Genomic DNA, 24,095 nt, shown 5'->3' with positions numbered 1-24,095 from the left:
TTTTGCTGTGATCTGGGTTTCAGGGAACAGTCAATACAAGTGTGACATGCCGATGGCCAATCTCAGTCTATGTAAAGTCTTCAATCCATTACATGATAATCCCAGTGGTTGGCGAAACGCGTAACGGTGGGAGCTGGGATTTTGGCAATCTCACGCTCGTTACCAGCGGCGTATCCAGCAACCATAGAATATCGTTTGCTTCATAAGATTACCGAAAAGCTCCCACAGCAAGGAATTATCCATAGTTGACCCTACGGTTAGAGCTCCGCTTACGGTGCCATTCTTGTAAGAGTTCTCCGGTGACACAGTGGGGTTGATGACCTTCCAGCCCTTGTAGTCTGAACAAAAAAATAATTTTGAAGAACTGAGCGGCATCATTCATCAAGTAGTAGTATCTAATTAGAAAGTCCCGATCTCCACTGAATCTGCAGTGTTCGTAGACATGGCTCAGCAACCATGCGCCGCCAAGTGGCCAATATGCTGATGCAGCATAAACATCTTGGGTGCGGTGGCTCGCTCATGATCTCCAAAAGATCAAACAACGGCTCAGTAAGTTCCGATATAAATCTTCCGTGATGTCAGCTTGATAGGCAGAGATTCGGAGAAGTTTAATCCAGTCGAGCTTACTGGTGACTTCAGCTGGCCAGTAATCCATCTAGAGGTTGAAAACATACTAGTGATTAGCAGCGAACACATCAAAGTCGGACATCATAAATGCAAAATGTGAGTCGTGTGCTACGAAGAACGTCGCAGCTGAATTTCAACTTCGCGTGCTTGATGGTATATTTGCATCCCTGTTAAGGTAGTCAGACTGGTTGTGCGGTCAGAGCGGTCATTATGTTTACCCAAGCAAGATCTATGTCATTATCCATATTCCCTGAAGATTCGCTGGGTATGTTCCAGGTCGCGAGGAAGCAACGAGAAGATATCGACCAGATTGAAAGTGCAGGGACACTGGTTCCAGGGTCGAATGTAAGCAACAATGAAACTGATTCACAATAATGGTAATAATCTAGAAATCTCTGGTGTAAGACGAAGAACCAGGTTATGGGGACATAAGATATACCAATAGTATTTAAGGACCCAACTGGCAGCACATGTATTATCGCGAATAGATAGACCTTCTTAATGTTGACGCACTCATATCGACTACACAGTAGTTGAAAATTGGCACCTAGTCCTGTCTAAACACATGATTGCTTCGAGGCTGGCGAGTGCTTCTTGCCTAGGTATAAATAGTGTGCTAAATCCGTGGCCAACGTGCAGCCGACCAACTGAATGAAATTCGTGCCGTTCCTAATCGCTTGTCTTCGTGCGTCCGTAGCAAGTGATCCTTGTTGCTCAGTTGAAATATCTAACGACAGTGACGCACGATTATAAAAGCTTTAGTAGTCCTGCATATGTGCTTGGTGCAACTCTAGGTATGATGATGCCACCTACAACTTCGTCCTCACTTCCTCGAAGCTGGGGTTTACAATCTTCGACCGTATACAACGCCGTGTGTGGGGATTGGCACTAACTAGACCAGTCTTTCTTCATAATTAAAGTTACGCTGAACATACGCGTATTTTTAGGTGATCTACAAGCAATAGTCACAGCTGTGTGAGCTAAGTCGTGGGTCGTATCTATTCGTCACTTCGAACAGCTAACCGCAAATTGTACAATGGGGTTATTGCTCCAACCGCATTCAATGCCCGCTGCGTGCGGGCACCCCAGACACCACTTGATATCTGAGTATTATGGCAGTGCTTGACAGCCAACACGAGATGCTAAAGACAGCTCAGCTGTGTACCGTATCGTATATAGAGCTGCCTCTCACGCATACTGGAATGGCCCTTCGCTTCCAAATGCCCGACGGGATAGCATGGCCCAACGGCGTATTATCTCCGGCCATCTAAATTCAACGTGAAGAGTATTTGCATCAAACATGCTGTTTAAGAGACAACCTCCTGTTTCTGTGGTCGCTTGCTAACCCAGGGTATCATGTTTCTGTCTTCCATCCAAATAAATAAGCCAAAGACGACATGAAGACCCCTAGAAGATTATTTAAAATGTAGCTCGAGCGTATTCTCAGAGATATGACATACCCAGCGAAGGCCATTGACCCGATGATACCCAGCCTCCACGGATCGATTGATCTCGGTGCCTCAGGGCAGGTCGACGGTTCTAAAGTCGTGAGTACGCACGAAGCGGCTACCAATGCCGCTGTGGCGATGTCGAGTACGTTCAACCATCCAGGTTTTGGGGATCTCTTTGTAGCCTGTTTCGATCTTCGATGCAGTAGTGCCAGAATCTCGATGTGATTGAATAGAACTAGCCAACCTGCCTATATTTGCGTGAGTATCCAGTCTAAATAGTGTCCATTAAGGCGGTTGACTCACACTGACATATGCAGCATAAAGATGCCGTCCTAAGTTTCTACTGAGATGGATGAGAAGCGATATCGCCACTGAGCTTAGCACAAATGCCGTGACATTCAAGGCGATATGGACTTCAGCCACTGCCGTCCGTGCTGTAAGCACTGCACTCAATCGTTTGGAGAATCTGTTCGACGACATCAACGCGGCAGGTTCATTAGGGGATCGTGTAAGGGAGTCTTCCATTGGCATTGTAGCGGATGTTGTGGACGGAAAGTCTAAGACAACCCCCTTATTTATCGCTGTGGCGGATGCAAGAGCGCGCCGGCATTGCTCCAAGTTTGTACTAGATCTCGTTGAGCTACCATGTGTGACGCAAGTCCTGCGTGATTTCGGCTTTCGCAGGGGAGACCACAGACGTGTTATCGTGTTCCCCAAATGAAACCAAATTGCTACTTGCAGTGCGCGATCAAGCATTGTTTGTGTTTCACGAAATGGGAATGTTTGGACGAAGAAGAATTTGCAAGCATCGTCAGCTTGACGGCATATTTCAGCACTTTGGTTCTAAAGATTAAGCCCTTGTGTCATTACACGATCGTCAAAAGCCTTTCGTTGGGCTTCAGTCTTCTCACACAGGGAGCTATCTGGCATTCTTCACCAATCAAGTAAGCCATTGTGAAAAGCCTAGAAAGATCGTAATCCAGGTTAGAGTGGCTGGACGTCACACTGCATCAGAGGCCCAGGCAAGCAATCATGTGGGAACGTCTACACAGTAAGGGAAAGCTACTGTAAAGTACTGCGACATTAATCGTTCTGGGGGGTTGTTTTGTTCAAACCTCAAATCAGAGTATATCAAAAAGGGCCCAAGGACAATGTTATCAAAGCCCTAATCACCACTGTACATAGGACTGTCTGAGTCATATCTAGGTATTTATATGTACATGCAAGTTAAGGATTTATTGTGCATATTTTCTAATGTATACATTCAGCTCAGCTTCGTATGCCTTCTCAAGACTCATCGAGTTCACTTCTGAGAGACTAGCGTTCTGAGTACTGCTATTTGGATTCAATTGCCTGTTTATAAACGAGTGAAATTTGTCAGATATGAAGGGTGGTTTTTTCTTCTTCTTTTGTTCATTCTCGAAAATACCGTGATATCCTTGTTATAGAAGCCTTGGCTCATGACCTTCCGCGTCTGATTGTAATGTATGTAACTTACACTGAACGAACTCTCAATGCAAGGCTCCAGAGTTTTCCAAAGGTTCAATGGTCAATGAAAAGAAAAGAAAAGCCCCTTTTAGTCCATGCTCAAGTTTAGAGCATGGAAAAGTGCCTTGCACCATTTCTAAACTACGGAGTATCGGTGGATGATATCATTGCTTGGGGCAATTTTATTGCTACTCATATCAATGGCGGCGAGAACTCTGATGATTATCCTCCTAGTGATGGTGGTGGTGCGAAGATTTATGGCTCGTAGTCCGTGCACTGCCTTCGAGTTCTCTACTAGAAGTACCGTGAGTGTGGCTCAGGCTCGGTTGGCTAGACTTAGATTTACCTTTGGAGGGACTTGTTGGGGAAAAATTGCTGGAGCTAGATCTGTACCCATTTGACCTGGAGGGAGTTGTTAGAACAGATTTGCTGGAGCTAGCTCTGTGCCCATTTGACCTGGAGGGAGTTGTTGGAACAGATTTGCTAGAGCTAGCTCTGTGCCCACTCGACTTGTCGTGTTTCTTCTCTTTCTTTGCATTCGATTTGCTAGATGAGGTATCTTGAGTCGCAGAGCACCCGTCACTATGACCACCCTCTGGGCGGCGTCTTAAGGCTTCCTGAAAACCCTGTCTATAATAGTATTCCGCCCATTGCATCCCCCACTGCCGCTGAAGTTCTTCTTGTGCGGTTATATCTGGTACGAGCGCCTCCTGGTCTGAGAAATTTAAGTTGCTTCTAAATCTGTTATACTGACTCCTTATGGTATCACCCACTTCCTGACCAGGATCCACAAAATCCAACACATTAGGTCGCACTCTAGATGGTCCAGGACTAGGAGTTGTAGGCCGGCCCAGAACGCAATTTTCGCATCTACTAGGTGTTTCTCCACTCGAATACATCTCAGCGACCTTGCGAATATTGAAACCCTCCTTAAGAACGATCTTCTTCGGATGGTATTTGTGCTGGCAGCCTCCATGCCTCAATGGCTTCCTGCATTGCGGACACGTCGGATCGCCGGATGAGCTTACCCAATGTTCAATACATTCATAGCAGAAAGTGTGGCCACAGTAAAGTAAAGACCACGGCCGGTGATCACCATCCGGAGGTTGCACAATAGCCAATTTAGACGAGCAGATAATACAAGCTACGTTGCATGTAACATCGGGCGAAAGGTCGCCGTTCGCGTCGAAATATGCGACCAGGTTCTCAATGTAGTTTTCCTCCAAATTGTTTGCTGCAACAAATTCCTCTGACATATTGGATAGTGGCGTATGGTTGTGGATGGTTGTGTATAGATTTTTGGAAGGTAGATACAATATGTTGTTTTGTGGTAATAGCTCTTATATTATGAGGCAGCCATGAATTGGGATATTTATATTGACCAGAATCGTATCTCTCTTGCTTAATTAACAAGGCATTGTCACCGTCCAAGACACAAAAGGCACATGTGATCAAAGAAGAGACTAGCCATTCTTTTGGAAGAAGGCTCGGGATACGGTGTTTTTATTCTCCTTTGAATGCAAGACTGTGTCATGTTCACCTAAGGTCTATACAGACTACATTGCATCAAGGGCCTTTGAGCATATCACTCGCAGACCTGTATAGGACAATGATTCTGTTGTGACAAATAACTACAGTGAAAAAGAAATAAAAAGAAGAAGATGAAAACACTAGAGATACAACATACATGCAGACCATTTCCTAAACCTCTCAAGAGTTTCAGGTAAATTTTGTGACAGCGGCGGCTTTGCCCTTTCTCTAGTAGTCCTTTGTAAATCGAACCCAAATAACAGTGAGCTAACCAGAAACTCTATACCTATGTACAACAAAAGGCCTAAGCATCTAGCAGGCTGCCTTTAAGCGAGCAAGGACCAACCAAATTTGGATTCGATGTACGATATTTGTTTCCCGGACATAGTTGGTTGATCGATAGATTATATCTCTACTGTGATTTATTATGAACATAAATCGTGAATGTCCTTGTTCAAAAGGAAATGTGGCTCGCTCGCAAGCGTCGGGAGGTATCTCTAGCTAATATACAAACAAAATAATACATATAAGACATTAAGTAGGTGATCACATTTGGTCTTGAAACCTAGTCCAGTCGGCTCATTCGTATGTCGAGGTATGCCCCTAATACAGAGCTCTCACTTTCCGATCGGAGGTGACGGTCCGTCGGACTCGGGTTGCCGCCTCTGCCTGGCACCCTTAGTCCCTGAGGTTTGGAAGAAGGCGGACAGCTGGTCATCCTTGGGCTAGGCTTATCAGGTTCTGAAAGCGAGCCTTTCTCCTCCTCAATGATGATCTGCAGACCGCCGTCGGGTAGGCCTAAATCTTTGGCCTTTTGTGCCTTCTTGGCTTTCTTCTTCTCGTCCTCAGCGTCCATAAGCTCCCTCATCATGGTGATGCCTTCCTCGCGATCTTCGGCCTTCTCAATGCTGAGTCCCCAGGCTTTTAGGAATGTTGCTTCTCCACGGTAGTTTCGGTGAAGCCATAAGCGCTCTTGAGGAGATAGCCTAGATGTTGGCCTTTGGGGTAGAGCCTTGGCCTTGTGTGTTTGTTGTTGACTTGCAGCAGTAGCCTTTGGGGAATGCTGGTCTGTGGTGGTGGCGGCCTCTGGCGATTGCTGATTTGCCGCGACGAGTTTTGGTGAGTGTTGATCAGCTGTCGTAGTTCTTGGTGATTGCTGTTTTGCAGTTGCCAGTTTTGGCGACTTGTCACTCCCCTCTGAGTTCGTAGGACTGGTCGCTCTTATTGCCGGTAAAGGCTTGGTGGGTGGCGGGCTGGTAAGAGGCGGCAGTGGGAACCATCTAGTTACTCGTTGCGGTGGGGTCTCCTGGGCATCCTCCTTGATCATCTGGCCAACATGCGAGGCCCTGGATGACTCTTGAGTATCTGATTCCGAGTCGTCATGCGACTCGGTAGGCTTAGGTGGTAACGCCTTTGACCGTACGCGTGCACGCTTCTGGATATCTGCAGCCGATTGGGTACGGCGGAGCTGTCTTGACACGTCCGAAGACGTTGAGACTACGGATCCTGAGGAATATGGCGGTGGCGACGACAGTTTAGAAAACGATGATGTGGAAGTCGCTGATAGTAAGGGTGACGCAAGCTTGCCGGACGGGATACTGAGCGGCGCAGGGCTCAGCTGGTGATCCAAAATCTCATAGGAGGAGTGAGACCCCGATGGGGAAAGGAGCTCCTGCGGATCGGTCTTGGATCTTGCGATACCGACAGGCGGCTCCGGCGGCGGTGCGTACGGCGACGCGAACCATGTGGTACAGGGTCGATCAAAATCTTGTGCGGTGCCTGGTCTGCTTGGTGATGGCTCTGGAGTGCCTACTCGAGAGCCGCCGAGATGGATGATTTCTGAGGGGGCCGAATCCAGGCTCGCCTTGCTCGTATGCTTTTGTCCATAGTTCCACTTCACCCAGGCTTTTGTCCGCTGACTCGGCTCTCTAGATATGTGCATCTTGCGTAACCGTAGGAGAGGCTTTAATGAGGAATGTAGTTAAACTTGACTAGTTGCGCGCTAGATTGTTGTTGATCGTGGAGAGAATGAGGAATGAATACGCAGTCAGGGCCAAAAGAAAATACGTAGTCTATGAGGACGCAATCATCGTGCACCACACCAATCTAATAATATTACCTCCACTCTATGCATTCTCACGTTATCAAAATTCTTACGACTGTTTCTTGGCGGCTCATGTCGCGACGTTGTATCGCCGGCGGGCTCCCTGTCAGTCTTAATATACACCAAACTGCCCTTAGCCAGCCTAGGCGCTTTCCCGTCCCGAATTGGAATTCACCCCACTTGTTCATACCCAGATGCATGGTTCTACTAAGGGGCTTGCTTGGGATTAATGGCTCGGTTGACGACGCCGACTCTAGCGCACAAGACATCAGACGAACACGAGCCTCATGACGGTGTGGGCGCTGCGAAAAGAACATCTCTCGAAGCAGCATCGTCGCATTCAAGGCCAACCAAGGACATTACTAATAAAGTCTCTACGGATCCGTACCACGCGCGTGGGACCCTTAAGCGAGCGCACTCGGCCTACGGGGCCCACAGAAGCAAGCCAACGCTTCAGGTTGATCAGATATGCCAGCCACGACGTCCTCCACCGGAAAATTCAGAAGAAGAAGCTTCTTAAAGAGGACAAACCTCGGTCTTTTCGACCTCTTGCACGCCGACGAGCATCATCTCTACCAAGACTTGACCTCACCCTTTCCATGAAGAATAAGCACGTGGATAGCAACGCATTCGCTCTTTTGGCGGCACAGCTTGGCCTGAGGGATGCCGAGTCTAGTCTACTCTAACCCAGTCTAGTTTACCCTTGAGATCCTTCTGTTGGCAGCCCTCAACACCGCTGACCGATGTGGGTTCTGGGGGAATGTTTCAGATATCCACGCGATCGTACGGAGTATCCTTCACTTATTAAAGAGCCGCCGAGTAAAACAAGTACGCGCCAACTAAACATGATCGAAACGAAATCTCGGTGATTTTAGGCATCTGCCTGGATCAAGTCGTGCTTATACGACTGTCACCACCAGCCAACTTCGGTAGTTTACCGCTCTTTTCAATTCATTTCCGCAATCGCCTCCTGCATTACTGGGCAGCCGCTGGCAGCAACCCAAGCGGCAAGGTATCGTGATTGTGTTGTCGGCGCCGCTAACGATGGAGATATCTCCAGTAGGCATCTGCTAAATTAGCTGTCGTTAAAAATGGACCTCTCAAATGGTGGACCACGGGACATTGCTGTGCACCCAGATGCAACCCCAAGGCCATAGTGCCAGATCCATTCCAAAAAGCTTTGCCCCAAACTTTAGTATATGGATGCAACATCAGCCAAGTGACATGTCACCTAAACATATTGTCGTGCCATATAACATCAGTACCTGCATACTCAAGTTGAAATGAGAAGAGGGGCCACCGAAAAGGGGCAGCGCGCAGCATCGTACTGATGAAACAAGCAGAGGGATTGCTGAACATCTTCATAATAGTCTGCAAATTATTGTGTTTAGAATTTAGGGAACTCGTGCAGTCGGAACTCCGGCGTTATCGGCAACCCGGGTTACCCTATACGCCATATACACTAGGCACTCGTCTCAAAAGCCAACGATTATATGCATATCGGTTTCACAGCCCACTCAAGGCGCCGTCGTGGGGGTTTTTTCAGTCTCTTTTTTTATTTCTTTCTTAAAATCGTGGTCACATGGGGACCGCCATGATATGATTCAGCCGATAGGCTCGGCCGCCTTCAAGGACGAATACGCGGTCTTATTCGTCACGAGCCTGCTCAGGCACAGCCCGTGAACCTCGTAAAACAAAATACGACCTGGATAATATCGCATTTACGGACGAGCTAACCATATCTTATCAACGCTCATACTCTAAACGTCTGGTACGGTCATATCCTGGTGTGCCTGTTGTCGCGATGAGTTCCCCGAGAATATCCAAAGATGGTCAACAGACTGATAAAGATCTGCCGTATCGTGGCTTTCGCCGCGCGGTAGTCTGGCTGGACGATTAAAATAAGCCCCAACGAAAGAAGGATGAGCTGGCTGCTACCTTGAGGTGGGCTGCAGAGTTTAATAGCGATGTACATAAAGACGATGAGATCGATGAGAAAGAGAGGTCATATGCGCAAGAGGAGACGTAAGCAGAAAAGGTAATGGATGGTGCTGCTTGAGAAGCACAATACAGGGCCTATATATCGTTTTGAATTTTAATCTGAATGATGATTTCTGTGCCCCACAACCATGACATACAATGACTCTTTTTTCTTCAACAAGTGTACTGTATTCATGCAGTGGTATTCTACTCCAACAACAAACAATATACCATGGAGAATCGATTGCTTGCAACTGGCTACAATGGAAACCTCACTTTTTTGTTGTTGTTGTAGATATTGACCCACTAATAAGTCCTCCACTTCAACCTGTAGTAGACTGTTCTGGATCGTTTGCACCCCCCACGCCATGCTTTTCTCGTTCTCTTGCCTCTTCTTTCTCACGCAGAGCTACGCGCCACCTCATTCCTCTGAACATCACGACAAACAACAAAGGTGAAAACAAGATATAGAGGCATGAGATGATGGTGCATGCCAGACCAATTCCTACCGCATGAATGAGTGGTTGAATCGCCGCCGTCATAATTGCTGCAAGGCCAAACCTGCCAATGTTGTTGGCCGCGGCTGCGGATCCAGCTTGTCCGGGATGAGTGTCAGCCACCAGAGAAGTCATGGCGCTGTTGACGCCAATTAGCCCGAATGCCACGCAGAAGATCAGCATGCAGGGCACAGCGATTGATGTGCCTTTCTCCAGTGACCATCCCCAAGCAGCCACCGAAACAATGCTAATGACTAAAGCTGGAAGAGCCACTTGAATCCGTGCTCTTTCGATAGGAAAGTCGTATAAGTCATGCTGTCTGCCATGTTCCAATGCTGATATGTCGCCCTTCCTTGCGTAGCGCGCAAAATTCCAGTTCATTGCTTTCCCGATGATCAAAGTGGCAATGACACCTCCACCAACCACCGGTAGGTACAACAATCCTATGCGGAAAGTGTTAAGCTGGTATATCTCCATGAACTGGCTTGGGATTGTGGTAGAGATTGCTTGTATGCCGCCAAATATTAGTCCATTGTACAGGGTCAGCAGGCAAAGTTCCTTTCTGAAAAAGAGGATGAGAGCCTGAGACAGAGTCAACAAGATTGGAGCGGCTGCAGCACCATTTTGTCTTTCAACCCTGTCTGTATCTCTGTCGCTAGGTACGTGATTGTCGCTCGTTCTTGACACGCGATACACCTTGATCAGGTGCCGAAGAGGCTGATAAACTTTTGATACAGGCTGAGAGCCATCCCCAGCAATCCTGCGGCAGGTTTCTGGAAAGAAGAGCAGCATCAATGACAGTATCACAAGACTGCTGATGGCTAGGAACATAAAAACGCTTCGCCAACCTAGTAGGTACGCCAGAGTGCCGCCCAGAAGAGCCCCCAGACTCGGGCCTAATATGGGTGCAAGCTGGGTCAATGCCATGTACTGGCCTCGTTCGGCATTTGTTATGACATCGGCCACAACAGCTTGGCATAGGGCTTGCAATGAGGCGACACCTATGGCCTGAAAGCAGCGAATGACCAAGAGCTCCACGTATCTGTCTGAAACAGCCAGCCCAACGTTTGACAGCATAGAGATCGTCAAACAGATCATGTAGGTTGGCCGTCGTCCATATCTGTCCGTGAAGCCGCCGAGGATTGCGGGTGTAACACCTTGGAACACTAAGTATGTGGTGATGGTGAGATTGATTTTCGACTCCGTCACATTGAAGTGATCTGCTAAGACGGGCAATACAGGCAAATAGATATTAGTGGTTACTGAACTGAGAAGAGCTGCAATAGCAGCGCCCAGCACAATGAACCGTTTCTGCCATTTGCCGTAGATTGTATATGGTGTCTGCAGCGTGGACGAAGAAGAATAGTGAATTATTGGCGTGCAGGAACTTTGCGACTTGACAATGGATACTGGAGTGTCACTGGAGGTGATCATGCTCTCTTTCCTGCTGGCCTCGCTGCAATCTGTGTGATATGCAACAGACACTCGGGAAGGTGGTGTGTATTTTTCCTGATCATCGTGCATCTTGTTGCAAGATGCTGCCAATGTTGCCGACTTCTGTCAATATCTTTACAATATTTGCAAAACGAGAGATCTTCAGAAAAGCCTTTTCCCAGTACTGGGAACGAGGGCAAGTAATGTCATGAATTATAGTCCACAGAAGACCTGATAAGCGCAAGAGTATCACAAAGGGCAATTTAAGGTTCAAGTGACGATTGCGTTCGAGACTCCTAATCCCAAAAGCCCAAAGAGTAAACAAGACATACGCTTCGGTACCACTTAGTGCGGTCCGTTGGTTGGTAAGTGTGATGCAGACTTTAGCCATCTAAAGCATACAAACAAAGTGGGGGAGAGAGATTTCCTATGTGGAAGTCATCCCGGGGGTATCTGAATTGGATCTTGATAAAGAGATTCAATGTGTACTCTCTGCGCCATTCTAATGCGAATATGAGGGCTCATGGTTGACTACGTTGGTACTATAATATTAGCACGTCCCGACAGAATGCAGTGTCGCATGATGATTTGTTTGCATGCAAGCCACTTAGATTTGGGGAAGACTATAATTCGGCTCGGACGGCATTGATGCAGATAGTGATCGGAAGTTGTTAACTAGCTACCAGCAGGTCCTGGCTTGTTATTAGGATAAACTTCAAGTCGGACAAAGCTAGTGACTGCCACACATAGATGTGAATTATAAACACTCGAAATCATGCCCAACCCTACTGTAGGCTTAAAATATATCATATCGGAGTAAAATGTATGTCTGTCTCATCAAACAATAGGCCAACGCCAGCCTCAGTAAAGGTCACCATAGAGAGAAAAGCAAACCGGCAAAAAGGGAGCATTTATCAACAGTCATATCTTTAATCTTTTACTCAGGAGATTAAAGCGATTGGCTCTAGATAGGCTCCTGGGTTAAGCATGACGTGACTTACACCGAAATGTGTGGTTCATCTAAACCCACGAGCAGCTCCCAAACCACAATAAAAAGTGGTCCAATCAGCAAACTATATGCCACTTTAAAACATGGATGAATCTATTCCGAATCAAATCTTCCCTCTGTTTGTTTTAATCACTCTGATGAACCTGATTCGAAAGAAATGATGGTCCCAAAAGCCGTAACAATCTACTCGGACGGATACCGGCCTCTTACGATGGTTTACGTAGCTTGAGTTTCTTCTTCCCACGGTTCCAATCTTGCCATTTTCAGACTATCTACAACTAGAGGCACCAACTCCAAAAATCTTGCCTATGACTTGTATCGTAAGCAAGCAAAGACCATCTATATTGCTGAAGTTATGGATCTCGACTGAACCTCAGCCAGTTGTCATTCGAATGCAGATCATACTTGTTTTGTCAACCAACATAAGTGAAGACTGGGTGATTAGTCTTGATAGGCAGACCTATTTGTCACGGAGATAAACTGGCTTTATTTGGTTTATGAACAACACTAGCAAAACATCGAGGTATTTTTTTGAGTGTTCTTGCAGTTTTGTAACTGAATGGAGGACTATAAAGACAATGACATTGTAAAACAACTCGAAGGTGCCATCGAGGGATTGCTGGCGGCACGGGGCTCACAGTGGTTCTGTTTCCCCTCTACCATCAATCAGGGTTGTCTGGAGTTTTCCTCATATCTCTTATTGTTGGCTCTCTAGCTTATTCAAATTTGTGTGTAGTCATTGGCGCAGTCGATTTCGTATAATTAAGCTTTAGACTGATCGCGGTTTTGCTGTAATTAGTTTCTTCATGGCACAAAACACCCGGAATGGTGTTAAATGCGGGCTTTTGGGCCCAAGAGCCACCCGATTTGAGAAAACACTACCATCACCGACTTATTCTAATTTTGTTTCCCATCCAATAATATCTTCTTGCCGTACTACAATACTAGATATCATGGGTGAAGTGACTGCTTTTGCCAGGTGGTGACTTCTGTACTAACTTTACAAGCGCTACCATGCCCTTGTTGACCCCTGGCCACGGTAGTTAAGGTATGTCTGTAACCATAATGAAAGAGTGACAATTATCTCCACTATTCCGGCTTATGGCTGTAATGCGAATGGCTATGGAAGACGTCCAAGTGACCAGCTATATGAACTGGAGGAGTAACCTAGCTGTTCTTTAACATCTAATGTCCCAATCTGTTTATGCTTTGGTCATCCAACTCGAAACGATTCTTTTGTCTACGTTGAGAACCAATCACCATGGAGACACTGAAGATCGTTGATTCTCGTACAGAAAAGGAATACACTATTCCGATCCATGACGGCCACATACGGGCTGAGGACATCTCTCAGATTAAGGAAAAGCCAGATGATAAGACTTCTCCGGGGATCTTCATCTTGGACGAGGGTTACGAACACACGGCATGTATGAAATCAAGTGTCACTTCCATGTACGTCAATACCTCTTGGCACAACAATGCATAGGTTCCAATGATCTGTTACAGTGACGGCCAGCTTGGCACACTCAGTTATAGAGATATCCCCATCGATCGTCTGTTCTCCGAAAAGCGTTACGAGGATGTCATGCATCTCGTTCTCTGGGGGCAAATGCCAACGCAGCATGAGAAAGACGCTTTCCGAGCGTCTTTCAGCGCTGCCGCACAGCCCCCGAAGGTCGTTCTAGATGTTATTCGGTCGTTCCCGTAAGTTAGCCTATCTGGATAGATATTTTCTGTTTTGGAGAAAAAGAGAAAGTAAATTGAGGAAGAAAGAAAACCTGGTTCTGACACAACTCTAGTCGCAAAACAGAGACATTTCCCATGATAATGGCCGGACTCAGCGCTTTTATAGCTTCGGACGAACTTCTCACCAAAGCCCGTCATCAGCCCAAACCGGTGTTCCATGGGAAACTTGACGTCGCTGACGTGGCCATCACGCGATCCATCGCGTATTTTACCACAATCATTGCACTCATCCACTGCCACAAGACCGGTAGAAAATTCACACCACCAGAGCCCGGCCGATCCCTGATCGGGAATCTGCTCTTGATGATGGGCATCAGAGATCCCAAGGTCGAGGAGTGCTTTGATAAGCTGTGGATTCTGTACGCAGACCACGAAATGACCAATTCTACAGCCGCATTCCTACACGCTGCCTCGACACTGACTGATCCTATGTCTGCTACTCTGGCGGGCATGGTCTCGGGCTACGGACCTCTGCACGGCGGCGCCATTGATTTGGCATACGAAGCGTTCCGCCAGATCGGATCCCCCGAGAATGTGCCCATATACATTGAGATGTGCAAATCCAAGAGAGCCAGGTTGTTCGGTTATGGCCACCGGGTCTACAAGACGAGAGACCCGCGTCTGTCGCTGATCGAAGAGCTGATGTACACATACCGCGAGGACATCGAGGCAAACCCAATTCTTCGTGTCGCTGTGGCTATCGATAGTTATGCCAACAAAGACCCTTACTTCGTGGAGAGGGGGTTGAAGGCCAATGCTGATCTGTTCGGATGCTTCCTATATACTGCAATGTGAGTGATCCTAGATGTGTTCAGTTGGCTCTGCTAATTTGGCTGTACCTAACAGGGGCATCGATGAGGATATGATCACTGCCATAATCATACTGTCTCGCGCCGCCGGTGTTCTTGCGCACTGGCGTGAGAGTCTGAGTGAGTACCATCCTTGTGGCACGAAGGGTCGTATATACAGTCTGCTGACTCATCATCTACAGCTCAACCTGTCAAGCTATGGCGCCCTAGACAGGTTTACAAGGGGACCATGCCGAATTGATCTCATATACAGTACCAGGATCATGGGGACGTCAGGGAGCTACGTCACGAAGGGTTAGCGGGATGGAGAAAGTTGATGATTTTGCTGGTTCGCAAGGATAACTAATTTTGGGCATATTCCACTTCAATGTGTCTCTATTTGCTAGCTTAAAAGTAAGGTTTATCTAGACCTTGATTATACTGGGTGTATCAATAGTATTGCACTGTGGCGCGCCATCTTTGTCCGTCAACTTCCTCTCCGTGGTTACCAGAAACCTAAAAGTTGAGACCGGATAATGGCGGTCACGCTAAAATAACAGCCACCGTTCTGATTCTCCATCATGAAGCGCACAGCACAAGGACAGAACCGGATCGTACGAGACGAGACCTCAACCACTCCTATTCGGGAATACAGATGCTTACAAGTACAATAACAGAAGGTTGTAGGTCGCTACCATTCAGTAACAGAACTATGAGACTGAAAACCTGAATCCATATCATTGAACCGGAAGTCTATTCTCAAGGAACCTAGTCACACTTCATTCATGCCACATGGCAAAGATACAAATGTCCAATGACCATTATGCTTGGAGTTCTTTGTTAATATATGACATCGTTGCTGTGAACTGGAGCATTTCAACAATCCTTATAAAGACAAAGACGGATATTGGGCACGTTTATCTGCCCGTATTATCTTTGTTCATCCTAAACAGTGCCACAAGCCTCACCAGTGAGAACCTGCGCGTATAAATGCGAATGATCTGCCTCTGTTAAAGAGTCTGGATAGCCAGATACAACACAATCGACGCTGCGGACTGAAATAAACGCAGGCAAAACTCCTTAGGTGCTTCCCTATATAGTGCGGTTCCATCTCAGAAGAGATGCCGGCACCAAACGACCTGAGAATGGGCACTTCCAGCTCTACCAACGGCTACCTCCCTCGCCCGACCAGTGATGGCAACGACAGCGAAAAGGAACAAGGCACAGGGAGGAAGTGGTGGTGGCTCTGGTTAATACCCCTGTTCCTGATGCCATTCCTTCTTACCGGCGAGGTCGTGACGGCAATCTTTTCTACCCTTTCCCACCTTGGTATCTTTTTTCTCTCTATCTCCTTGCTTGCGGCATGGCCGTACTGCGTCTTCCAAGCTGTTTGCAGGCAAGCCCAGAATCACCCACTTTGGTCAGCAATCGTTGCCTGCAATCGTATCCAAAGAGGCGGCTCGGTCGAAGATATTATTTTAGACATCGTTAACAGTCTAGTGAATGCCTATCTGGCTGAGTTCAAGCTCAAGCTCGGCTTTAGCGTCATTGAGTTTCTCTACAGTAATGTTGTTGCGATTCTGAGTACAGTCCGGACCACGATAGCGACAGTGGGTCACGAGATTGTTCAGGCTCTCATGATCTATGCTGGCTTTCTGGAGCACATTCTGAGTGAGTATTTGTATTCTTGAAGGTGTTATAATTTCTTAATTTACATATTAGCATCAATAAACTATTGTGAAGACTTAATAAAGATGTTCCTACGTATGTGAGTTTTCCATGCGCTGGCGATATTTCTGGTACCCTTAAGTGTTCACTGCAGAACGTAATTTGATGACATGCATTACTAGTCACAATCAAGTCAAAGGCATGGTTGGCAGAATTACTTTTTCTCTATGTTTCTGTCTCAGCGCTTGACACCTTGCAATGCATTTCCTTCCGAGACACAATCAGCTCAACAACCCTTTCATAATGTCAAATATCGCCGAACTTCGTTCCTTCCACAACAGAGCTTTCCAACTGTAGCAGGGCTCAATCTATCTCGATTTTGTTGTTCGGTTAACAGTTCAAGCTGTCTCGCCAGTCAACAGCCACATGAGGATGCTGACAAACCAAAGCCTCTGTTTTTGCACAAATCGAGGCTGCAAGAGTGCAGAGATAGGGCAGTGAAAGTTGTGTTGATGCATTTAGTTAATTTCTTTTGCGTAGAATTCATGCATCGTTACCCTCATATCACGTTTGGCCTGTTTAAGCCTCGGTGGGTTCCAGTGTTACACCACTATATTCAGTCAGTACAATGCATGAATCAATGGACATGTGGTGGCCACTTACGCGTTGATGGTTGCCCATCCGATCAGACGCCAATGCTTCTCGATACGACGTGAAAGAGCGATCTTCTCACCCAAGTTGGTGCAAGCCGGAGATGTCAAGATCAGCTTGGCGGCATCGTTCTTGATAGCAGAGACCTTGGCACCAGTGGATGTTGAGCCAATGTTAACCATGAGAACCTCGTTCTTCGTCAGCTTGGCAACCTTTGCCTGCTTGCCGTCGGCAGTCCGGACACCCAAAAGTCTCTTGAGCAGGTAAAAGTTAACCTCAATCTCGCTGTAGATGGAGGGTAGACGACCCTTGAGGCCGAGTACGAATCCGACCAAACGATCGGCTCTGCACAGAGTAGGATCGATACGAGTTCCAACACCAATCAGACCACCAGGAACAGCATACTTGAGCTCATTGAGCTCAGAGTTCAAGGAGACGATTCTGCTAGAAATGGGCTTGCATTGCAGGTTACCCTTGTCATCACGAGTGACGATACCGGGTCGGATCTCAATCTCGTCGCCGAGCTTGAGCACACCGTGAAGGATACTGCCTCCAGCAACACCACCCTTGAGCTCCTCAATCTCGGCACCAGGCTTGTTGACATCGAAAGATCGAATGACCATCATGTGGGGGTCCTGGGTAAAGTCTCTGGGCGGGACAGGGATCGTGTTGACAATCGCTTCGTTAATGGCGTCAATGTTGAACTTGAGCTGGGCAGAGATAGGAATAATGGGCGACTTGGCGGCAGGTGTGCCTCTGACGAACTTCAGGATAGACTGGTAATGTTGCTGGGCAGCCTCCTCTCGCATTAAATCGACCTTGTTCTATTTGAGCCATGCGTGTTAGTAACTTGTCTAATGGGAGTATTTTGAGGGTATGCTTGTTTGGGCATGGATGATATCAAATGGTCATGAGCAACCAAATAGGTAAAGCTCCAATTCCGCAGATAATCCTGACATGGGGAAAATGGCTCGAGATACTGACCTGGAGAATGATGATCTTGTCGAGCTTCATGATCTCAATAGCAGCCAAATGCTCTGAGGTTTGAGGCTGGGGCACGGTTTCGTTGCCAGCGATCAGGAGAAGAGCGGCGTCCATGACGGCAGCACCTGACAACATAGTACTCATGAGAATATCGTGACCGGGGCAATCGACGAACGAGACATGGCGCAAAAGTCTGTAGGTGCCACTGCATCCGTCACGCTCACAGGCAGGGTCAACCTCCTTGTCGGACTTGTAGCTGCGGTAGCATGTAGGTCGCGGGCACTCGGGGTTGTCGCACTTGTAGATCTTGGCGTTGGCATAACCGAGCTTGATGGTAATGTTTCGGATGAGCTCGTTCTTGAACCGGACTGTCTGCACACCAGAGATGGCCTTGACGACGGTACTCTTTCCGTGGGCGACATGACCAATTGTGCCAATGTTAATTGTTGCTTGTCGGGCGATAATTTCGGGTGTGAGGGGCGTGAGGCTTTGCACATCGAGGTCTTTGGGGTCGGTTTGGGGCGGGAGCTCGGGTCGTGTATCGTCATGGCCAGAGATGATGGTGTTCTTCTTCAAGGAGGACTTGGCGGGCTGCTCCTGCACATCGTCGGCACCATCATCGTGGTGCTGGTCGTCGACAGACTCGCCAGAGTCCGACTCGGAGTCGGGCAGGTCGTTCCCGAACTTGTCAGCGGACATGATGTCGAATTTATATTTTGCGCTGGCGGAGGAGATCTGAGGTCGGCGATGAAAGAAGGTTCTTTTGTTCTGGCGAGAGGTGTCGTTCGTGATATGAGCTGCTTTGCAATGGGTCTGGGGTCTCAAGGCTGTTCTGAACGACTGACGCTATCCCACCTTTGCCTCCAGGTATTTTCGAATTTGTGGCATGGTGCTGTCCCAGCTTATGACTCTTCTCCCACAGCTGTCAAGGTGGGATGACGGCCCCGACCCGAGAGGTCGCCAGCTGGCCAACCTGGACCGATAAGATAAGCAGGTGCTTTGCGGGAGATAGCCCCGCCAAACTGCAATCCAATCGCCCCCAAATTTTATTCAGGAAGGATGAGTTCCAATGGAAGAGTATACCTCCCCTATCTGGACCCATCCACTATGTACAATGAAACAATAGAACCCTCGGCAGACTCGACGTGTAAACATCGACTGGAATTTGCACCATTTCAGTCAAGGGGAAATGATCCAGTCAAGTCACCAGGGCTAACCTCTATTTTGCTTAGCTACACCGAAAAGCACTCTAACATCCTTGAGTGCTGAAATATACATGAAGTGATAGAAATCATTAAACGCCTTGGAGTTGGCATTTGACAGATGCCATGCATGACAGGATTGTAGATTATTAGAGGTCTGCACTTCAACAACTGTCAGAAACATGCTTCCAATCTAGGGGAACGCTCAACCTGCCTGAGATGTCTCGAGAAAACTTCATGTAAATAGTCTCTCTTCGGCTAGTCTAGTCAATAACTAGAATGATATAATCCGTACTTATCAAGTAGCAAACAGATATATTCGCTCTCCTGACACTAACAATATTAAAGATCACAGTATTGTTAGCATAACCACGCGTCCAATCAGACAAAAGCCTGCGAGCTTTTCTAGAGCACACGTAGCGCTCGAAACATCTACGGTTGGTTTGGTAGGGAAAGCGAACCCAAAGTTCCGGTAACACTGTCTCCGGATAGGATATCCTGGGTATTCACCAAACAGTTGTGGGTTTGCGCTTACGTCCGCAGCCTTCTTTCGGTCCGCATCTGCCTACCACAGTCCTCACCAACTTTGTTTGCTCTTCTTCAGGAAGAACTCGTTCGTCGAAGCCTACTTTGATATGGAAAATAGCAGCGGTGGCAAGCTTCTGTCCGATTTCCTGGGTTCACCTTTTTCTTCGAGGCTATCACACCAAACCATTCAACGGTTAGGTGACATGGACATGTAAGAAGCAGGTATCTCGCAATGGTAAAACCGCACCTCCGGCTGTGACGATAGGTTCTGGTCTATAGTTTGGCGTGTTGTCCAAATGATGCCATCGACACACCCATATCACAAGTAGAGTCGAGCAAGATTGTAAAAATAAACATCGCCACGTACACAATGGAGGTCATTGCTCCGTGCCCATCATGAATCCGAAATGCGAGATCTGAAGCACATAATCCGTAGTGGCGCCTGGGCCTGGAACTTTTACATCTACATGGTGACACCACACCACCACACCACGGGACTGACCTGAATGTCGGGTTAAATGTGTTGCTTCAGAAAAGAGGCGTTGAATGTCATTGGCGCAATCGACAGGAAAGTCATGGTCGGTAGGTTAAAAATATCATTCAGGTTCTCCACGGTAGGTTAATTCGCAGCAGACAAGTCCGGGGCTCTCGTGGCACCGTGAGCATGACCGGCATTTGGCTCGGGCGAGCCATCAGACATAATTGGACTGATTGTGAGAGTTGGAAGCGAGATGGGGGCCAAGGTCTTGGTGATTCGTGGAGACGCAGCACCAAATGTTAAAGAACCCCCCGCTACGGGTCCCACCTCGTGCGATTGCTTCCCATTCCGAGTCTGCATGGTCTTTTGACAGACAGGCGCTTTTCCAGATTATTGCGAGCTATTAATTGCTGCCTTTGCTGACCGCAGTATGCGATGCTACGACACCACAAATTGATGCACCAAGATTTCGTGACGTACGATCGAATGTTAACAGTGTAACAGCGATACCAAAACTTCGTCTGCAAGCCCGATTGCAAATGCTCGTGGTACCACCTGCCACGGAGACCTAATAACCAACATTGTGGGCAGCATGGACCCTACAGTTCTCTATTGAAGCCCAGAACATGTTGGCCGAGCGAGAATGCATTTCGTGGAATGCTTACCGCCCAGTGCTAGGGCCCATGCGATATGATCGCTCGGCATCACCCAGTCCTGGTTTCTGATTGGACGGGTGTTCATGCACTTGAAGACGGCACGAATCTCATCTACCTATCATGCGCTGAGATCAACAACTAGGGTGGACGAAAGCGCTGAACAAGGTCCCGGCGGTTGTTCCCTTACGGCCAACCAGATGCGTTTCCCACCCTCTTTGCTCTCAAGCCAGCTGGTCCCTGGTTGCTTGTTCTTCACTTTCATGAGTAAATTTCGCATGGACTACACCCAATCGTCGCCGTGTCCTGCATTCGCCTGACTGTTGGCTGCAATGACCTGCGCGAACAGGGGCAACATACCAGCCCAGCCATGGCAATCAATACCTGCTTGCTCAGACCCACGGTACTTGTTGGTGATAGAATGGCCACCTTCGCAAATATGTATTCTCTGCACAAATGGTAACGTGGGCTACGTCTAACGTCGTACTCTACCGAGCACATGGTCTCTTTCAGGTCCGGCTACTCTCGCAGCCCCTCTTCCTTGATATACCCAGCCTCTCGCTTTGCTTTGTAGTTGACGGAAGTTATCGCCGTTCTACTCTCTCGGTTGCGAGGTCATGTTCAGCCTGACTACCAATTCTTGAAAAGAGGAGAGCCTCAATCTTGTTGAGCTGGAAGGAAACCTGCTACTCTCATCAAACCCACTTGAAGCCTGGTGCCGCCGCCGCTCCGTCAACTTGCGGGCGCCTATCTGAGTCGAAGCCACCCACTTAGAAGTTGAAGCTCTTTGCAACCGCCCTATCAGAGGATTGTCTGCCGACAACTCAGACCCTGGTCTCTGGTGAGCAACCCTATTGCCTCTTGCATATCCACCTCCACTAACGGCCCCATGCAGCGGCTGCATCTGCGCGATCGAATGAGAGTGTGGATGTTCTACCACAGCGCCTACTCAAAACCACCAACTCGCCCAGCTACCCAACGTTGAGAAGTTCTCTTTCCTCGATAGCTGGTCTCATCAATATCGTTCTTAAGATCGCTTCATTGCTGCACGGAACTATATGCATATTAGTTGTCTTGCCTGAAGCCTTATATACACCCATTTGCTATCCACCTTATAGAGCGTGCTGTTCCTTTCCACCTTGTCTCCTATACATCACATCACAATGAGTCTCTCAAACGACAGAAGGCGGCCCGCCGCCCTGAACCTGACACCTTCACGGTCGTCATCAGCCGGATCTAACACAACCACGTCTTCACTTAAGCCGCCGAGGACACCAAGATTTGCTGAGGCGACAACGGTGCACTCGCCAATTGATGGAAGAGGGCCGTTTTCCGACAGATCAGAGGTCGCCCAGGCTCAACCGGCAGATGTTGGATTTGGTTACATTAGCAATGGCTCGTCGAACAGAGAATCGGTCAATGTACCCATGACGCCGAGGTCACCGCTGAAGAGTGCTATGCGAGTTCCGGGAACACCAGCCAGGAAGTTCGAGAATCCTTTGAGCCCAACATTTAGAGAAGAAGATGTCCTCGAGAAGCGGGAAAAGGACACGGAGAAGGAGCAAGCGAAAGATTTGGTAGGTCCCAAGCTTTGAGCGAAACCATAGGATCTGACTAACACCCTCTACAGACTATCAAGACAAGGGTCAGATTGGCCAAGTTCGCCCTTCGTGGTGTAAACTTCAGCTGCAGTTTGATTGTTCTCTCGATGCTCTCATCCTCCTTCGCCATCTTCAACGCCACCAGAGCACTTCCACCACAAAACGGACTGCCCCCCTGGGCCTCAAACACAAACACCTGGCCGCAGAAGGTTGTGCTGGCCGCTTCCTGCGTATCTCTGGGTATCTGCGTCCTGGTTTTTGTCGGATACTGCCGTGGCGGTCACCACCGTGCTGAAAAGGTTGGCGTTTACTACACTCTCTTTGCCGTTGGCTGGTTCATATTCAGTATGGTCATGTGGGTTGTTGCTGCTGGTGTTTTGCAGTACAGCAAGAGCAATAGCAACAACCAAGATATGTGGGGATGGGCCTGTGTTCAGAACCATCGATCCGACCTTTTCTCTGACAAGGTCGACTACGCGCTTATCTGCAGACTCCAGGTAAGTTTGATATGTTTGAGCGGGACCGAAGGTGAATGCTAACAATGCGCTAGAATTGGTCTCTCATCTGCATCATCATTGAGATTGTGGTTGAGGTGATCAGCATCACCCTCTACAGCGTCGTCTTCTACCGCTACTACACCAAGCGCCGCCTGACCAAGTCCATGGACATGCGTGACCGCGCTCGGTCTGACTTGTATCTCGCTCAACTTCGTAGCCAGTCAGCCCCTAACACTCCTGGGTTCGGCCCCAAGTCTCCTGCTTTTTCGCAGTACGCCATGTCTCCTCGCTTCCCGCCATCGGCATACAAGTCTCTTGACGACATCTCCGAGGCGCCGACATTCACGCCTGCTACACAAATCGCCGAGCCGCAATCCACCTTTGCCAGTGCGTCGCCAAAGTCCCCAGACAAGCCTTTCAGCCTCCAAGCACCACCCAAGAAGGCTTCCAAAGCCACACCCAAGTTAGGATCGTCTCCTTTCAGGACCCCAGACACGCCAACTGCGCCGGAAGAGGCGTTCAACTTCACCATGAGTGAGCATGCTCCTGTTGCTCCCGGCGAGGTGCAATATGCTGCAGTGCCTATTCCTGGCGCATATGCGGATGCAGCTGTCAAAAGCCCACCCGCCAGCCAGGCCCACTTCAGGTAATTCGGATATGGTGACGCGATGATGATTAGATGAGCGAGGACGAAAACTGGGCCTTTTCCTTTGTTCAGCTGGTTTGGATGACGGATGGCTTGGAAATGTGTGTTCATATACTGCGACAGACACCCTTTTGATATTACGGCGTTCTAAGGACAGGAAACTGCACCCCATATACCTTTTGTGGATAGCGAAGCGGATCTTCGACACTTTCTTCTACTAACAACATATTTGCAATGTCACACTCGTTGGCTGGAAAATGCAAATCTTTATTTTTATATAACTATAATTACTTGTACAATCAAACAATATCCGAAGTTACTCAATCTCCTACGTCTGTGCTTTTTTTTTTTTATAAATTCTTTTTTATAATTATCTTTGTACAGGACTCGAAACCGGTTAGAGACTTACAATCACAGTAATAATGCCGCAAAGTGTCAAAGATGGACGAAGCATTTAGTTGAAGCGCCAACCAGAGAGCAAGACAAAGTGTTCTCCATCAAGTCTTTGCACATGAGGTCCAGATCTGACTTGA

At 48.0% G+C, this 24,095-nt stretch overlaps 8 protein-coding genes across 8 annotated transcripts; 3 read left to right on the top strand and 5 right to left on the bottom strand.

The window, feature by feature from the left end:
* Window positions 1-1,625: 1,625 nt before the first annotated feature.
* BKA67DRAFT_681620 (uncharacterized protein) lies at window positions 1,626-3,031 on the bottom strand (the record flags this gene model as incomplete). The annotated part of the gene is made up of 6 exons (XM_046108923.1): window positions 1,626-1,769; window positions 1,826-1,894; window positions 1,974-2,034; window positions 2,088-2,326; window positions 2,382-2,893; window positions 2,992-3,031. 6 exons carry the CDS (start codon window positions 3,029-3,031, stop codon window positions 1,626-1,628), a joined length of 1,065 nt encoding a protein of 354 aa, XP_045955050.1.
* Window positions 3,032-3,796: 765 nt separating this feature from the next.
* Window positions 3,797-4,896, bottom strand: BKA67DRAFT_681618 (uncharacterized protein; the record flags this gene model as incomplete). Its single annotated transcript, XM_046108922.1, has 1 exon — window positions 3,797-4,896. The coding sequence occupies exon 1, from the start codon at window positions 4,820-4,822 to the stop codon at window positions 3,797-3,799; it is 1,026 nt and encodes a 341-aa protein (XP_045955049.1). The 5' UTR covers window positions 4,823-4,896.
* A 587-nt stretch (window positions 4,897-5,483) lies between these two features.
* Window positions 5,484-7,260, bottom strand: BKA67DRAFT_575142 (uncharacterized protein). The gene has a single exon (XM_046103473.1). It carries the CDS (start codon window positions 7,036-7,038, stop codon window positions 5,662-5,664), a length of 1,377 nt encoding a protein of 458 aa, XP_045955048.1. The 5' UTR covers window positions 7,039-7,260; the 3' UTR covers window positions 5,484-5,661.
* A 2,243-nt stretch (window positions 7,261-9,503) lies between these two features.
* On the bottom strand, window positions 9,504-11,201 carry BKA67DRAFT_594085 (major facilitator superfamily domain-containing protein; the record flags this gene model as incomplete). The annotated part of the gene is made up of 2 exons (XM_046105015.1): window positions 9,504-11,097; window positions 11,161-11,201. The coding sequence occupies 2 exons, from the start codon at window positions 11,199-11,201 to the stop codon at window positions 9,504-9,506; spliced, it is 1,635 nt and encodes a 544-aa protein (XP_045955047.1).
* A 2,180-nt stretch (window positions 11,202-13,381) lies between these two features.
* On the top strand, window positions 13,382-14,916 carry BKA67DRAFT_521776 (citrate synthase; the record flags this gene model as incomplete). Its single annotated transcript, XM_046098310.1, has 5 exons — window positions 13,382-13,572; window positions 13,627-13,824; window positions 13,920-14,657; window positions 14,713-14,795; window positions 14,858-14,916. The coding sequence occupies 5 exons, from the start codon at window positions 13,382-13,384 to the stop codon at window positions 14,914-14,916; spliced, it is 1,269 nt and encodes a 422-aa protein (XP_045955046.1).
* An 859-nt stretch (window positions 14,917-15,775) lies between these two features.
* On the top strand, window positions 15,776-16,345 carry BKA67DRAFT_661505 (uncharacterized protein; the record flags this gene model as incomplete). Its single annotated transcript, XM_046107825.1, has 1 exon — window positions 15,776-16,345. The coding sequence occupies one exon, from the start codon at window positions 15,776-15,778 to the stop codon at window positions 16,343-16,345; it is 570 nt and encodes a 189-aa protein (XP_045955045.1).
* Window positions 16,346-16,523: 178 nt separating this feature from the next.
* BKA67DRAFT_575137 (eukaryotic translation initiation factor 2 subunit gamma) lies at window positions 16,524-18,870 on the bottom strand. The gene is made up of 3 exons (XM_046103472.1): window positions 17,958-18,870; window positions 16,986-17,797; window positions 16,524-16,932 (listed from the first exon to the last, which is right to left on the bottom strand). Exons 1-3 carry the CDS (start codon window positions 18,654-18,656, stop codon window positions 16,902-16,904), a joined length of 1,542 nt encoding a protein of 513 aa, XP_045955044.1. The 5' UTR covers window positions 18,657-18,870; the 3' UTR covers window positions 16,524-16,901.
* A 2,982-nt stretch (window positions 18,871-21,852) lies between these two features.
* On the top strand, window positions 21,853-23,681 carry BKA67DRAFT_367096 (uncharacterized protein). The gene is made up of 3 exons (XM_046096460.1): window positions 21,853-22,395; window positions 22,449-22,916; window positions 22,970-23,681. The coding sequence occupies exons 1-3, from the start codon at window positions 21,982-21,984 to the stop codon at window positions 23,564-23,566; spliced, it is 1,479 nt and encodes a 492-aa protein (XP_045955043.1). The 5' UTR covers window positions 21,853-21,981; the 3' UTR covers window positions 23,567-23,681.
* The last annotated feature ends 414 nt before the right edge of the window (window positions 23,682-24,095 follow it).

This window comes from Truncatella angustata, assembly GCF_020726525.1.
Source record: "Truncatella angustata strain MPI-SDFR-AT-0073 chromosome Unknown BKA67scaffold_7, whole genome shotgun sequence".
Taxonomy (NCBI): Eukaryota; Fungi; Ascomycota; class Sordariomycetes; order Amphisphaeriales; family Sporocadaceae; genus Truncatella; species Truncatella angustata.
Note: the sequence above shows the minus strand (reverse complement) of the source record. Positions and strands in the feature narration are given on the sequence as shown.

What these genes read in the sequence shown, in the direction of transcription:
- BKA67DRAFT_575142 (XM_046103473.1), bottom strand. Translation starts at nt 7,038, where the DNA reads ATGCACATATCTAGAGAGCCGAGTCAGCGGACAAAAGCCTGGGTGAAG.
- BKA67DRAFT_575137 (XM_046103472.1), bottom strand. Translation starts at nt 18,656, where the DNA reads ATGTCCGCTGACAAGTTCGGGAACGACCTGCCCGACTCCGAGTCGGAC. An exon ending in ACAAGATCATCATTCTCCAG is followed by an intron (nt 17,798 to 17,957) that starts GTCAGTATCTCG and finishes TGGCTCAAATAG; the next exon opens with AACAAGGTCGATTTAATGCG. An exon ending in GGATGGGCAACCATCAACGC is followed by an intron (nt 16,933 to 16,985) that starts GTAAGTGGCCAC and finishes GACTGAATATAG; the next exon opens with TGGTGTAACACTGGAACCCA.
- BKA67DRAFT_367096 (XM_046096460.1), top strand. Translation starts at nt 21,982, where the DNA reads ATGAGTCTCTCAAACGACAGAAGGCGGCCCGCCGCCCTGAACCTGACA. An exon ending in AGGAGCAAGCGAAAGATTTG is followed by an intron (nt 22,396 to 22,448) that starts GTAGGTCCCAAG and finishes CACCCTCTACAG; the next exon opens with ACTATCAAGACAAGGGTCAG. An exon ending in CGCTTATCTGCAGACTCCAG is followed by an intron (nt 22,917 to 22,969) that starts GTAAGTTTGATA and finishes ACAATGCGCTAG; the next exon opens with AATTGGTCTCTCATCTGCAT.